The sequence below is a fragment of the Gallus gallus genome, chromosome 8, assembly GCF_016699485.2.
Source record: "Gallus gallus isolate bGalGal1 chromosome 8, bGalGal1.mat.broiler.GRCg7b, whole genome shotgun sequence".
NCBI classification, from domain to species: Eukaryota; Metazoa; Chordata; class Aves; order Galliformes; family Phasianidae; genus Gallus; species Gallus gallus.
In genome coordinates, this window is record NC_052539.1 from 23,778,414 (window position 1) to 23,793,343 (window position 14,930).

The 14,930-nt window shown below is 42.2% G+C and overlaps 1 protein-coding gene across 19 annotated transcripts in view; it reads right to left on the reverse strand.

Moving 5' to 3' along the window:
• Positions 1 to 14,930, reverse strand: part of EPS15 (epidermal growth factor receptor pathway substrate 15) — a 59,465-nt gene that overhangs the window by 31,432 nt on the left and 13,103 nt on the right. For 9 of the 19 annotated variants that reach the window (XM_015291018.4, XM_015291014.4, XM_040704673.2 and 6 more), the window contains exons 1-7: positions 10,429 to 10,548; positions 4,364 to 4,405; positions 2,561 to 2,650; positions 2,166 to 2,213; positions 1,077 to 1,172; positions 626 to 691; positions 44 to 169 (exon numbers count right to left, since the gene is read on the reverse strand). In XM_015291018.4, the coding sequence (XP_015146504.2) occupies positions 44 to 169; positions 626 to 691; positions 1,077 to 1,172; positions 2,166 to 2,213; positions 2,561 to 2,650; positions 4,364 to 4,405; positions 10,429 to 10,455 (495 nt within the window). In that variant the 5' untranslated portion in view covers positions 10,456 to 10,548. Of the gene's footprint in view, positions 1 to 43; positions 170 to 625; positions 692 to 1,076; positions 1,173 to 2,165; positions 2,214 to 2,560; positions 2,651 to 4,363; positions 4,406 to 9,106; positions 9,239 to 9,741; positions 10,549 to 11,250; positions 12,707 to 14,930 lie in introns of those variants that run through there. The other 10 variants (XM_040704675.2, XM_046944501.1, XM_040704672.2 and 7 more) reach the window with 7 other exon arrangements.

Consider the following 14,930-nt stretch of genomic DNA (forward strand, 5'->3'; position numbering starts at 1 on the left):
ATTAACAACTAATTGATAAGTAATAATAAAAAGCTATTCTTACTCGTCCTAAGATATCCACTGGTAGTTTTGAGTTCAGGAGTACAGGTTTCACTTTATCTCCTGACAGTAGTCCATTAACAGGATTTAGGCTGTCAAAAATAGCATCATACTTGGCCTTGTCTTCCAGCTGCAGGAACAGAAGAAAAATACTACTTATGGAAGCAGTCACGCCTGCAGTCTACAAAGCACTTTCAAAAATACTGACTGACTTTTGTCAAAGCTACAGTGAGAAAAGCATACATGGAAGTTCCTGATACACAGAAATTACATTCCCCCCCTTCTTTTTTTTCTTTTTAAAGTCAGAGACCTGTACAAAATCCATTGAGATTTAGTCCTCAATTATTTTCATGCCTTCAAGTGGCTATTCTCAATAAATCGAGTTTCTTCCCAAGATTTCCCAAGCGGTTCCACCCCTCCCCCAGACCCACACAAATTAGATCTACAAGCCAAATCACAGATTTAACAGGAATGTCCATTTATCCTATTTAATGAACTACAGCTATCAGTACCATATTTTTCTCAGATTTCTGTTTCCTCACAGACCACATTACTGTTCCAGGTAGTAGCATGATACTTCATTTACCTTAACAGCCCATGGTATATCACTTGATGCTGTTCCACTGAGCAGCAAAGGACTACTGGTATCAGTCTAATGAAAAGAAAAAAAGAGGGAAAAAACTCACTTAAAAAAAAAAGATTTCCAATCTTTCAAAACAAACCCATTATTTGAGAAGTCATTGCTTCTCAGAGCATTTTAGCCATGCATACTTTAGTTAAGGAGATAAAGATTTACACTTCCATTAAAGACAGCACTAATAGAATAAATGCCATAAACGTTCCAATTTTACACAATTTTACTGCTATAACCCCACTAGAACATATAGCACCTTATTCTAACTCCATGTTCTCTTGTTTTCCCCTCCCCTGCAAGATCTTTTTCAGACATATTTGGTATTTATAACAAGTCTTCCTAATTGTTAGCTTCAAAGCTTCTTATTAATAAGTCGATATGTATATTAAAAATAAAATCTTACAAATCTTGGTGGAGGAACGGGCAAATTGAGACTACTCAGGGAAACATCCAATCCATTCTGTGCACATGCCACAAGTCGTAAAGCTACAAAAAACTCCTACAGGAAAAATAACATTTTAACAGTTTTATTATATGAAAATATGCAAGAGCAAGAATTAAGAGGTTTTCTAGTACTGTTATAAACACAAGGGTCACAAACAGCTTGGAAGGGTAGGAGTCGCAAAATGACAGAAAGCAGTAGTCAAAAAAAAACCAGTGAATTCTTCCAGCAAGGTAAAACTTGTAGTTACTAGCTCCATGCATTTAGTAGCTTCCTTGCTGGTATAATCAGCTCTCCGCACTCAGTTCTTCTACAACAGAGAACTAACAATCTGAAGCAGTGAGTACAGCTGTTTATCTTGAAGGAACTGAGTTAACTCCAAAGGTGGCAGTTGACAGTGCAGGAGGGAAGAAATGTACAGCATATGAAAGAGGTGAACCAAATTGGAAGGCTGATGAAAGATTTGTTTCAGAGATGGTACAAGCATCTTTTCCTACTATGGACTAAAGCAACCAACTCTCTGCAGGACATAACTTAAGTAACTACACTTCAAACCATCAAATAGCAATATCACATCAGAGCTTTTCAGCAGCTCACACTACATGCACCACTGATGTACGTCTGACTGACATACTGCTCACAGCTGCAGCTTAAAAAGAACAAGTCCAAACACAGTGCACACACATGAAATCCAACAAAATTAGATAAATATGGATTTTGAAGATCTTACAGCATTCTAATTTCTGCATTTTTCCCCTTAAGATTAAGAGGAAAAATTACCTTAATAGTAAATACAATACATTAGACCTTAAATTATTGCTCTTTTGCATTGCATACATACACAGCAGCTCATTTTATGACTTGAAGAGAAACAGATGAGGTAGCTGAAGGGTACTTTACTTATTGTAGCTTACACTGAAATGGGGAGTACATACCAGAAAAAAAAAATCCTATGAGAAGAATTGCCTTCCTGAACCAGAAACATTAATGCTTATCTTATTGCAAGGTTTGCTAGAAGTCAGAGTAACCTCATACATTACACAATCATACCTGTTTGTTCAAGATTCCTTTGCTATCAGTATCAGCTAAGTCCCAAATCTAAAACATAAAAACAATAGTCAAAGGTATTCCAAAATACTAAGAGGAAGCTGGCAAGTTCTCACTCACTTTAAAAACAATTTAATTCTTGGATGGAAGATCAGTTCTTAACTTTTGTTATAGCAATTATTTGTGGTGACAAAATTAAATGCTGTTTTAATTTCCATCACGAATAACATATACAGTAGAATAAACACAGGTACTGAAGTTTGAAACTATTAAACAGCTCTACTGAAAACACAGTAGGGAAGATCATGTATCCTGCCATACCTTTCCAAGTATTTTAATTTACAGAGGACACTAACTGAAGCAAGAGCCAGGATAATTAAATACTTGTCATTAAATACCTTTCCAAGTACCAAGTCCGTCAATCCAGATTTCTTCAAGAAAACAGCTGCATCAGAAGCTAACACTCTTCCAGTATTAGCAGAATCAACCTGAGGGTAGAAAAAAAAAAAGCCAACTCGCATCACAAACCAGCTTTCAAATTGATGCAGACTCATAGAAGCTCTCACAAAGCTAGCAAAGAATACTCAGGTTAACATAGCCACTGTGAGAATCTCTTTCAGCAAAGGCAGACTAACACAGTATCAGCTGTGTTTATTTTTAATTTCACAGTATGTACTGCATAAAATGAATGACTAAGTTTATGATAGAACTGGAGGAGTACTAAGCATCAGTGCTGTTTCAGGTGATGAATTTATTCTTCTTTGGTACAGAAAGCTCTTAAGCGCTTCTAGTATGAAAGAAACAAGACATGCCCTACTAATACTGTAAGACAAAGGGAAATGTCTTTCTGACATTGCTATTTTGAAAGCTGACATCTCCTTATATAAAGGAGGAGAATGAAAAAGTTATCATGCGCATCTGAAAGTGTTTAGACAGTACATTCCAAAGTTACTTCTTCGTACAAATGCTTGCAGGAAAAGCATTTGGCTGAGCAAGTCAGAAGACTAATTCCATGGAAAACAAATCCACTGACACAACACAACTAACAGTAACATCAGGTTCAAGGAATCCCTGTGGCTGTATCCTGCTGAGACTGCCAGACAACACTGCTCCAGTGTCACTAGGCTGTATAAGCCAATGGATGCAAGATGTTAAGTGACTTCAGAAGCTGGATCATACTTGGGCTGTAACTCCCTTTCTTCATCCAACTTTTTGTTTCATACTTCAGTGATTAAGCAATTGCAACCATGAAGAAGAGACAGACAGGTGTGTGGCAAGGATTATCCAAGTCAGTGATACAGCCACTTGTATGGAGCTAGGAAATCTAACAAGGAGAAAAGTGAGTTCCTTGTCTTTTCTTGTGACCTTCTAATGATAACCATAATATGGCATTCTCTAAAGGACTTGAATTCCTAGAGAGAGAGATAGCAAGTTTGTTCATCAGACTGAAAGACAGTTCTGTAAGGGTGATACTATCTCTTTCAACTCTCATAAGCTATCCTAACTTTGACCAAGGTAAACTCCCTCTTTTTGTCCAGCAAATTCAAAACTGAAACGTCCTTTCTGTGGAGAAAAGTCCTTATTAAGAAGTGAGTGCTCAACTTTTTGAGGCACAATTTGATAAGTGGTTTTGTATACCTTTTTTTTTTTTTAAACTTGTTTTTATGAAAACAGCCTTTTTTTTTTTTTCCCTTCTGGATCTAAATATAAAAGACAAGGGATCAATTAAATTCCAAGTCAAAAGACTTGTATCTATTGAGTGAAGCTGCAAGAACTACACACATGCTTTTGGCATTCGATTGCCTTTCACCCAAAGCTCACTCCTTACAGCAGCTGGTAAGAACCTTAAGACACTAAGAGAGATGCAAGTCTTACATAAACCTAACTGGTCTACAAATACAACAAAGTCAGCACAGTATTTGGCAGGGGTTTACTCCAGTCCAACTGCTAACAGTCTTACTACTGTAAATTGATGTATGTTTTGTTGAATTTGCTAGCAAACTGCCAAATATAAATCATCTTACACCTTCTTTTGTACTGATATAGCTCAGACAAGCGTAAGTTACTACAGAAATATACTGTAAGTCAGCAGTGTGTTTCTTGAACTTCAAACATTTATACGCTGCTGGCCATGCTGAAGTCTACAGCAAAAGAATATTCTTTTATGTTAAAATTTCTTTTTTCAACAAGAACATACGCACCTGTCGATAGAACTTCTCATACACAGGGTTTGCACTTGATAGCTACAAAGAAAAAAAAAGGGAAATAAAAAAGATATTCAATTAACCATAAAATCTTCATTTCATCTCCCTTCTCCCTGAATAACTACAGCTAGAGAACACTTTTTGCTGGCCTTCATAAAGCATTATGCACTTACATAAGCCTATTCATTTTGCAAAACGATGAGGACAGTTATACCGTAACTTGTGGAAGACTTGCCTCTTGTTTTGGAGTCACTGACACTAATCACTATCAGGTTACTATCAGACAGGTCACCAGGCTAGGCACCATGAAACAATTTCTTATGCAAGATCCAACACAAGCCAAGAAGCCTGCAATGATACGGTCTAATAAGTGCTCACTAATGAATACAAAGCAAGATAGCTGGATTTCATTATCCACTACATCATCATTTAGAATTCAGTGCCTTAAGCAACTAGCCTGCAGAATTTTCAGATACCTATGTAAGTTTGTGGATTCATAACCAAATCCACAGCAAAGATAAAAAAAAAGGGGGGGGGACGACACACATTTTAACTTGTATCATTGCCAAAGATCACTTCCACTACCACTTACCATACACTTAGAGCCCACCTAAACTCAAGTGAGCAAGGATTAAACAGCATCTAAACCCACAATTATTGCACTCTGACTTTGCTTTGGTACGTGGAAACTTCTTGTTTCAGCATTACCTAAGCAGGCACTTACATATCCCTTAGAATTGCCTGACAAAATACATTCACTTTTTGCCAGACCTGACTACCACAGCACCAATACAACACTTTCCAGCATGCCCCAAAGCATACTATACTTTCTATACTATACAGTTTTAATAGCATTTTAGAGGGGCTGTTCCCCAAACATTCAGATATTTTCCTAAGTTCATTAATCCATCATAACGTACCAGTATAGTCAAAATCCCATTAAAGCTAGGAGCAAAATACTGGAACAAAGTTGGGCAGCGTGTGCTCCAGAAGTAAAAGCCCACATCATCCCTCTTGCCCAATATCACTCTTTGTTCAGCCAAATGTCTCATTATTACAGCCAAACCTATCATTGTCACTCCTGGACAGGAAATATCATGTTGGAGTCCTGCAAGGAAAACACTGAGTGCAAAACAATCTTTTCATTCAGCACTTGGAGCACAAGCCAATCGTTCTTATTTGTTTCAGTAGTGTTTCCAGTGTTCATTTTAACATCAGTATCACTGCAACAACTGGAATTTCCTGTGACACCAAATAGAATAATAGTAATAAAAAAAATTCCTGACTACTTTTACTAGTAACTGACTTCTCCTGCAAAGTTAAAAGGTATTAATATTGTCAGGAATATTCTCTACCTGCAAGAAGAAAAACACTGCTCTGCTTCCAAAGGTGTTGCTGTAGGATTTACCTGTGAGCACTCTTTTTATGGGATTTGTAATGTGCAATTGCAGAGCATAACCTCAACTTGTTCACAATGCAAAGAGGGAGGGAGAAAAGGTCAGATTTCACTGCGTGCAAGAATAAAAATACGTTATTATGTTTGCATTTAAAAGTTTATCACTTCACAAGAGTAACGTCTGTTCTAGTAATTATCACCTTTGTTACAAAACCTTTGAACTTCAGAATACTAACCCAGGAAATAAAAAAAACCTTCAGGGACACCAGTCTTTTTCATTTTCTAGTGGCACTCAAGCCTTTATACCCACGTTTCCACCCCTCTGTCACGCTTCTGCCTAGGTCTAACATCCACAACCCTCTTTTGCTCACAACACTGAAAAAGCCCTGGCTGGGGGGCTATCTGCAGAGGAAAAAACCCATGAACACACAGCATCCTTCAAAGCAAATGAGATAGGAGGTAAGATAGAAGGTGAGCTGCTCTATCTCAATTAAAAACCAAAATACTGTATTCTATCATGATGCCAAGCTTTAGGATTTGTGTTAACAGTTTCCGTGTCAAATGACACCATCTGGTAGTAAATATTCCTCTTGCTCTTTCCTGGCTCTGAAGATGACTCAGGATAGAAAAGAACCTTTCAGACACAGCAAGAATCTCAGCTCTCCATTTCAGAGAAGTTAAAAAGGGAAGGAAGAATAAAGTATAAGCAGTTCTTCTTCCACTATTAGAAGCAGCTGCCTCCTAAAGGTTGAGGAGAGTATGAAATTAGTCCATAAAAGACAAATGTAACACCAAGGGACAATTACAGCACCTGGAATCCCTACAGCAGCTCATAGTTTGGGCACAGTACTGAGAGTTACACGCAAACAGCAGCAGCACAACCACACAGCCAAAAAGCAGTTAAGTTTAAGGCAAGCTGTGTTTATTATGATGTCCCTTCCAAACAATAATAAACCCATCTTTTCTCCCCTCGCCTTTCTTTCTTATTCAAAAGATTTAATGGTAAAGCTTTCTATCACTTTCTGTGCTACAACTAAGAACAAGTCAACTTCAGCTTGAAGCTGACATGCTTCATTGTAGAAGGTACACATGCTCAGGCAGCTCATCCATTAAAAGAAGCATCTGGATTTCTCTTTGTGTATTTTTCCCCACTATAAAATTCCTCCATCTAAGTATCACTTATTACTACACTGGCATCAGCACTAATAGAGTCTCACATATCCAGAGGGAGCTACACAGTCGCTCTGGGCCAGCACGTGCAACACAAGACCGAAATGACAATTACTACTGCACATTCTGCATGTTCACATTGTTTCCACCTATTCTTTTGGAATTTGGTCCTACCCAGGCCTAGATGGCTCTTCTACATTCATCTGACCATACAGCATTACATATTCCAAACTGTTAAACAAGAGCAGACATTCTCTACAGATATTACTTGCTCGTACTTTAAGTAGCCCATTGTATTCTGGAATCACGCCGTTTCTCTCACATTTATGATGATGTTAAAAGGAATTACTGAATGAAAGCTTCTTTCAGATTAAAAGGTTTTCCCTCTCTAACAGCGACACAGGTGAAATTAAGAAAATATTTGCTATAAATTACATGCACCACGCATAAATTACATACAGCCACGCACTTCAAGAGTCAGAACTATCATTCCCCTTAAGAACTCTGAACTTCCTTCTCAGAACAGAACTCTGCCACCTTCCTTCTGCACAGACATCTGGCACTGCATAATTAAATACTGTTCAATTTTACTCTCAAATCACTCCAGGAAACCTCAGCCATCTCCTAATCAGCACCAAACAAGGTCTGTAAAACACACAGAAGCAGCTCCGCTGCCTTTCAGCCACTAACTAACATGGCTGGTCAATCCCAACCAAAAAGTTAAGTCCTATCTGCTTTACGGAGGAGGCTCGCTGGTCCTGCACAGCTGAAACACACACTCATGGACACACACATTCAGATTCCCTGATCTTTCAGAGAGGGCAGAAAGTGGAGCAACAGACTTCATATGTCTATAAAGTATGTATATATATTTAAAAATAAAAATCAAGATCCTGATTTTTATCATTTTGTGATCCCTAACAAAAACCTCGAGTTCACCAGATACCTCGAGAGAAAAAGAATTAAGTCACTGGAGAGCTTTGCTCTTTGGCTCAATATTATAACATCTCTATTACTACGAACCAGTCCTTCACACTCTCGTGTATTTATTTCCTATATACTCCCGTAACTGGATAGGAACCTAGCAGGTATAACTTAGCCTCACTGTCCTATTCAGTGAGTCTTTTGGACAGCACCATGTGGAATTCCAGACTCCCATAACACAATATGAGGAAACAAGAAGTTATCTTCCCATTCTCCCTGAGTACTTCTATGCAGTCCCACTTTAATTTCTCCAAACTTTCAATCACACACAGTTTGTCACACAGAACCTCAGCTTTAATTCTCAAAAGCAACAGAGCTTTTTGAACATCTGTATTACACCAGCCTTCAACATTCAACATACACATCTTCCACACTCCTGATACGCATTCTGTGCTTTTTCTATTTGCTTTTCCCTCTCTAAATGAAACAAGATAAGTAGGCATAGTTGGAAGGTCAGAAATAAAACTCTTCTCCTTGGCTGTAGCTTGAGTTCTCCAGCAACAAATGACACTGCTAGATACCAGCACTTCCTCCTCACTGGTACTGCTATCTGTTTCCACATTAAAGATACCACAGATTATTACCAAAACTAGGGGGTAAGAGGAAGAGATAATCATATTAATTCTGTAACACTCTTTAAGTATACTCAATGTAGTTAATTTCATTAAATCTGCACAGGTATTTGAAATGTTTTTAGTTACCAAAGTTCCACGTTACTTAAGTAGAGCCTTAATATTCAAATAAAGGATGTTGGCCTTCTCAGACACCACAGATGCAAAGCCACCTGAAAATACCCCAGGTTGATTTTGGAAACCCCCAGCTTCCTACCCATGTGAAATCAGTCAAACCCACGTAGGAAGGGGAAAAGAGAATCTGAGGCAACCATGAGCTTGATTGCAGGTCAAGCACGACTGCTTCTGATTCTCTGCATGAGGTCTACAGCAGCAAAGGGCCAGCCTGCATACTTCTCCTGCTGGTGTAAGTAATTGATCTCACTGCAGGTGGTAACTATACCCTCCCACCCAACCCGTGCTCATTTTCACTTCCTCATACTACATCTAAACACATTCTGAACACTTATGGTTTATTAGGATATTTCATAACTGTAAAATGTCAAGAATTAGAGCCTAAATTTAAGAAATTATCTTCAGGTTTGCTCTACTTTCTGAAATTACTCCTATTCAACTCACCTTCCTCCCACTCGCCAGAAAAAGAAACCCTCACATAAATGATTGACAACAACAGAAAATGCTTCCTCAATTTAACCACCGATGCAAGTTGCAGTCACAATGGTTTTAAGGATAGCGGCGATTTTTCTGCCTCTGTCAACATTAACACATTTGTATTTAGTTCCTCTTCCACGTGACCAAAGAAGTCAATAAATTCTACAATGACAGCACTACACAGCCTGTAAGCAATCATGTTTTACTGCAGAACGCACTACAGCAGACGCTCCTCCCCTTTCCCCACATAACGAGGCAGAACAGCCCGTGCCCATGCAACAGCCCCTGGAATCAGTTACTGCTCTGTGCAAACTTTTCCCCTCTGCAGCAAGGGGATGTTTCAAGCTTGAACTGACTGATGATTTCCTCAAAAGCCAGCTCTACAGGGGCATAACTGCAAACCGAGCAGCCTTGCTCACAACTTTGTAATTGCCTCACGCGTGCTTTGGTGAGTCACGCTTATTTCGTAGCTTGCTTTTTGTTAAAATAAACGTGACAGTCGATGGGGGGATTGGAGCACCGCAGCAACCAACACAGGCCTGCCAGGTGGGAATGAAAGCGTCCCTGTCCCTGCTGAACCAGCCCCGCTAGCAGTTTATTACCTATCGAACCTCTAAGGAATGAGAGCCAAAGCGGTGACCCCACGCCACACGGGTACCGAGACGAGGTAACGCCTTCCACACCAGTACCTCCGCTGCTGAGCCGGCAGAACATCAGAACATCAGGCGCAGCCCACGGCCCCTCCCGAGCGCACAGCCGGCGGGCGCTGCCGCCGGACCCGGCCCAGCGCTTCGGAGCCCCCCGCGAGCACTATCGCGCCCCACAGCTCCGCCACCCGCCCTCGCCATCCGCGGGGCGGGCTCGGCGTCTGTTTTCCGTTTGTTCTGTTGAAGCCAGCCGCTCTTTCCCCGAGACAAAAGCCCAACCGCGCTGACAGCCGCCGCAGCCCTCTGCGGGCCGCTCTCCGGCCGAGGGACGCCGGGGGCCGTGCCCAGGCCGCGGGCAGAGGCACCTGCAGCCGAGTGGGGCCGCGTTGCGGGGCCGGCAGCGCCCGGCCGGTTCGGGGCTTCCCGCACGGCCCGCCCTCGCACCGCGCCGCGGCCGCCACCTGACAGCGCGGGGCCGTTAGCGCGGGGCTCGCACAAAGCCGCGGGCTGAGGCGGCACCGAACCGCTCCTCGGGGGCCGCGCCGCTCGCCTCCAGCCCCGGGCTCCCGCACCTCCGTCCCGGGAGGCGGCGAGCCTCGGCCCGAGAGACGCGGACGGCCCCTTCCCCGCGGCGGGAAGTACCTGTGTCAGGGAGAGGTGGGCGGCCATGCTGCTTCCATCATGCACCGGCCGGGCCGCAGGAAGGACGCGCCGCGACCCAGCACTCGCTGCTCAACTTCGGCAACTTCCCCGGACGGCCCCGGCCAAAACCCGGCACCGGATCCCCGCCCGCCGGCCCGGAGCCGGAGCCTCCGCCCGCAGATGGCAGCGGTAAAGCAAACCCGGGCGACGGAGCGCCGCTGGAGCCGGAGCGCTGGAGGTGGCTGCGGCAAAAACCCGGAGCGACGAGCTGATACGGATCGGGTCTCATATTCGGCTCCCAGTCTTCCCGTACCGCCCTCGCTGGCCCGAATGCTTCACGCGTTCCGAACCCCCTGGCTCAGCCATCACCCAGCTGGGGAAGTCCCCAGACCAGAGCTGCAGCAGCTTTGGGATTTGGGTTGTGACAGCCGGGAAAGGGGCCCAAGGGGAGGCGGCGTGGGTCCGACACGTCCCCCGGCAGGGTCAGTCCCAGCCATAGGCGCTGTGCCGCAGGGCCTGGCCTCGCACACGAGCTGCCCCTGTAGCTGCTCCCTCCCACTCAGCAGCTATTTTGGCCGCTCCCCTGACCGCTTTGCACTACCACAAAGTCATACATTAGGAACCGAGGGGGAAGAAAAGCATTCTTATTTTTGTACTCGAGCCAAAGATGGACCGGGTATGAATCTACCATTGGGAGCAGAGGAGATTATCAGGAATCGTATCTGTTGGAAAGGCTTTGCAGTGTGCATTGTGTTCTTCATTCCCTACCACTGAAATCCTTCTCCAGCTCAGTTTCATGCTTATGCTAATGCTCACACCCACCTCTGCAGCCTGTCACTCCTCAGTCCTTGGTTGCTGCTACCTACATCTGCCACGGGACGCGTGGGATCCCTCTTCCTCACCTCTTCTCTAATAAAGGTCTTCCAGAAGCTCTGCTTTGCTGACCTCTTCCTGAGTCATCACTTCAGCAAGGAAAAAAGATGATATGGAAGGGAAGAATATTAAAAGCAAATAGTATCATGTATTCACACCATTCACATTGATCGTCACACCTCTACCTCGTGTTCATTTCCTCTGAAGTAAAATTCCTAGAAAACAGCACAGGCTCTTATCTTTGTAGGTTGATTTTTTTTCATCTGTGATTAAAATTGGAATTCTATCCCACAGTAATTAGTTCCCGGAAAACAAACCAGAAGATTGCCAAACCACAGCCGTGTCTCCATGGGACAGCAGTACTGAAGCCGGTCAGCGTTTGTGGGGCACAGAAGAGAATGAGAGTGCTGCATCCCCATAAGCTGCCAGAGGCTTGAGGTGGGAAGTTAGAAGCTAACGGGCAGCTCTGGGGATGTGGTTCGGGACCTCTAAAGCCCAGCTCCTCTTTCAGTACCTATGGTCACCATGCATGACCGCTCAGCCTGGAGTCACAGTGCAAGATTCACTCAAGGTAATTACGTAGGCTCTGCGGATTAAAATAATAATGAGCTCCTGTCAGTCAACACTGGTTTGGGGCAGCCATGGTGTTGAGTGTTCTGGGCCTCCTGCAAAGAAGTCCTGTCCTGGATCCCAGCTACCTGAGTTAGAAGTACAGCCAACTTGAGTTTGAAGCTGTGCTACAACTGGACTGTTTAGAAAGGCCTCACACAAGTGAGAATCAGACGCTCGCAACCTCTGTGTTTTATACATCTCTTATAGTCATCAAGTACCTTTAGTAAGGCTAATAACATTTTAATGAGATCCACTGGTCTCCCTGGAAATAACATCTACGTGTCTATGCCTTCCTTTATTATAGTGTTGTTTATGGCTCTGCACACAGGAAGCCCACTGTTTTTCTTCCCAAACAACACATAGCTATTCCGTGTGACCTGTTCTGCTCGTTCTAGGAAAAGTATTATTACAGCCCATGTGTGCTCCGGATGCTGACAGGAGCGCTGACTCACTCCTGCCTCCTGCACACCTCAACGTGCAATGCCTTAGCCAGCCTTCTGGCACTTCAGCACAGGGCAGGTTAGGAGCTCCGATACTGCAGACACCAAATGGAGGATTGCAATTGTGAGATAAAACCCCTTGGATTTTCAGAGAGCAAAAAGAAACGTATGCACAAACACACAACATCCTGGGGAAACAAAATGGCAATTCTCTGATCACAGAGTGGAAGTAAAGGAGAATCACTCACAGGTAAGCACAGGCTGCCTTAGGATTCTTTCAGAAAGTCGAGCAACAGCTGGGCTCCTGACACACAGCAGCATTTTACCACGCTTCTGGTACCGACAGGTCCCTCCTGAGAAGTGAGATCAGCACAAAACTGGTGACCTTTTGGACTGAAGGTATCTCTTATCAGAAATGTCGGGGTACTTTCCAGGACCAGGGACACAAGTTGTTTTAGGAGATCCCAAATGCAGGCGTGTCTCTAAACAGTAACGCACCCCAGGATATGCTCTGTGTGCTCTTTATGTTACATGCAGCTGCAAGTTTTGTGGATGTAGGATTCCTGATAGGCTGTTACGTTTGAAGGCCACAAGAGACCATTAAAATAATCTAGCTTGACCTACTCCATAATATTTTCCATGGATATCTGTTTATTTCTTGCATAAAGCCTCTAATGCCTGAGTGCCACAGCATATCTTCTACAGAGATGCCTAGTTACCAGCAAACACACAGCAATCATTCTGGAAGCTGCATCCTAATGACTAATCAGCTCACTCCTCTTGTGCTGTGCTTTTGATTCCTTGTGGTGGTTTGTAGGCTTTTAAAGTTATAAATGCACTGAAAACATTTTAAAGGGGGCTGTGGGAGGATCAAATTTATGCAAAATGGTATCAGTATGAAAGGAGCACAGACGAGGACATTAAGGTATCTTTACATATTTACTCATCTGAGCACACAGTTTTCTGTTCTGGCAGTCTTCTGTCACATAAAAATAGAGTACGGGATGGAATAATTGGTTTTACCTCTGTTTTGGGGAAATGATGCAATTTGTACGGCAAATATTTAGAAACCCCAAAAGCAAAACCATTTCTGAACTATGATATTAAGAATTCTTATTAAAAGACTAGAATTTATAAGGCTGTAAGTGTATTTTCTGTAATTGGTATGGGCCAATCTCGTGGGGCAATACCTCAAGGCCCAAAAGACTTAGATGAAATGTAGATATTTATTAAAAATACGAATGTGATCTCTAATACACTACATGGATGACATACAGCAGAACAACATTTTTCACAAAGCATTTAATTTTCAGTTCAAGATCATGCTGGGAAACCAGAAAAATCTTCAACAGCATTAATGTGACCGCAGGTTTAATAGTTGAAGATGCAGCCATTTCTTGTACAGCTTAATATATGCTTGGACAGAAATAGAACGAGCATTACCACTGATGCAACAGCAACAGTTTTCATTATAAATTAAACACATCAATACTGTAATGTGTGCTGTATATTCAACAATAATGAAGATTGAAAACTAATATGCTTACCAAGCAGCAAGCAAAAAAGCTTATCCCTTGTTCTGTTTTTCCTGAGGCGTGTTGTCTGTACTTTAAGTCCAGGGAAAGCAACATTTGCCTTCCCAAAACAATTAGAGGTCCGCTGTGTTTTAAAATGAATATATTTTTTAAATCCACATGCTGAACTCCCAGCATGTCCCTAAAATAAAACTAATCCAGTCTGCCCATCGGAAACATTCTTAGTTCATTTCAGAATTATAGGATGCATTAAGTAATTAGGTAAAAGAATGTGTTATTGAACCTTACAATTGTTTTTTTTCTCATAGAATTGTTTATCTAAGACAAACTCATGACTATTTACGGCAATATGCCATTTTGAGGGCATTACTATATATCTTGACCTTCTCTTTTTTCAGTACTCCTGTTTCTTTTTCTCTTCTAAACTCTTCGTTTCTTCTCAGTTTTCCTTCATTTTCTTCTATTCTTAATTACAACCCTAAGAGAATATCAACATGGTTTGGAAATAATGGAAATAAGATGGCACTGATGCAGTAATACTGGCCATAAGACAAAAGAATTAATTTTCCCAAATCACTCATCTAGTACCTGATTCAAGCACTAAAAAAGCAAAACACTTAAACACACATTTAAATTCATCCTCACTCAGGACAACACAACAGTCATGTATTTAATTTTAAATTAATAAACATCTTTCCTACGTTTAAGTGATGTCCCACTTGGTTTCAGCAATAACCTCTCTCATGTACTACAGTGATGAGACCACTGGTGACAGAACAGAGCTGTCAGATGGGCTATGGTACCATGACTGCCAAAGGGATGGTGACCAGACAGGTCAAAAGCCATAACAACAATGGAAAATCAATGGCATTTGAAAAGGTTTTAATGATTTTGCCCTCAGTAGACAAGTCTGATTTAACTATGTTAGCTAACCATGATTAAGCTACATTTAAAACTGTGCTAATTAAAATGTGTTTCAACGCCTTTGTTGCTATGGAGGAGATCATACATTATTGACAATAGTGAGAAAGGAGAGCAAAGC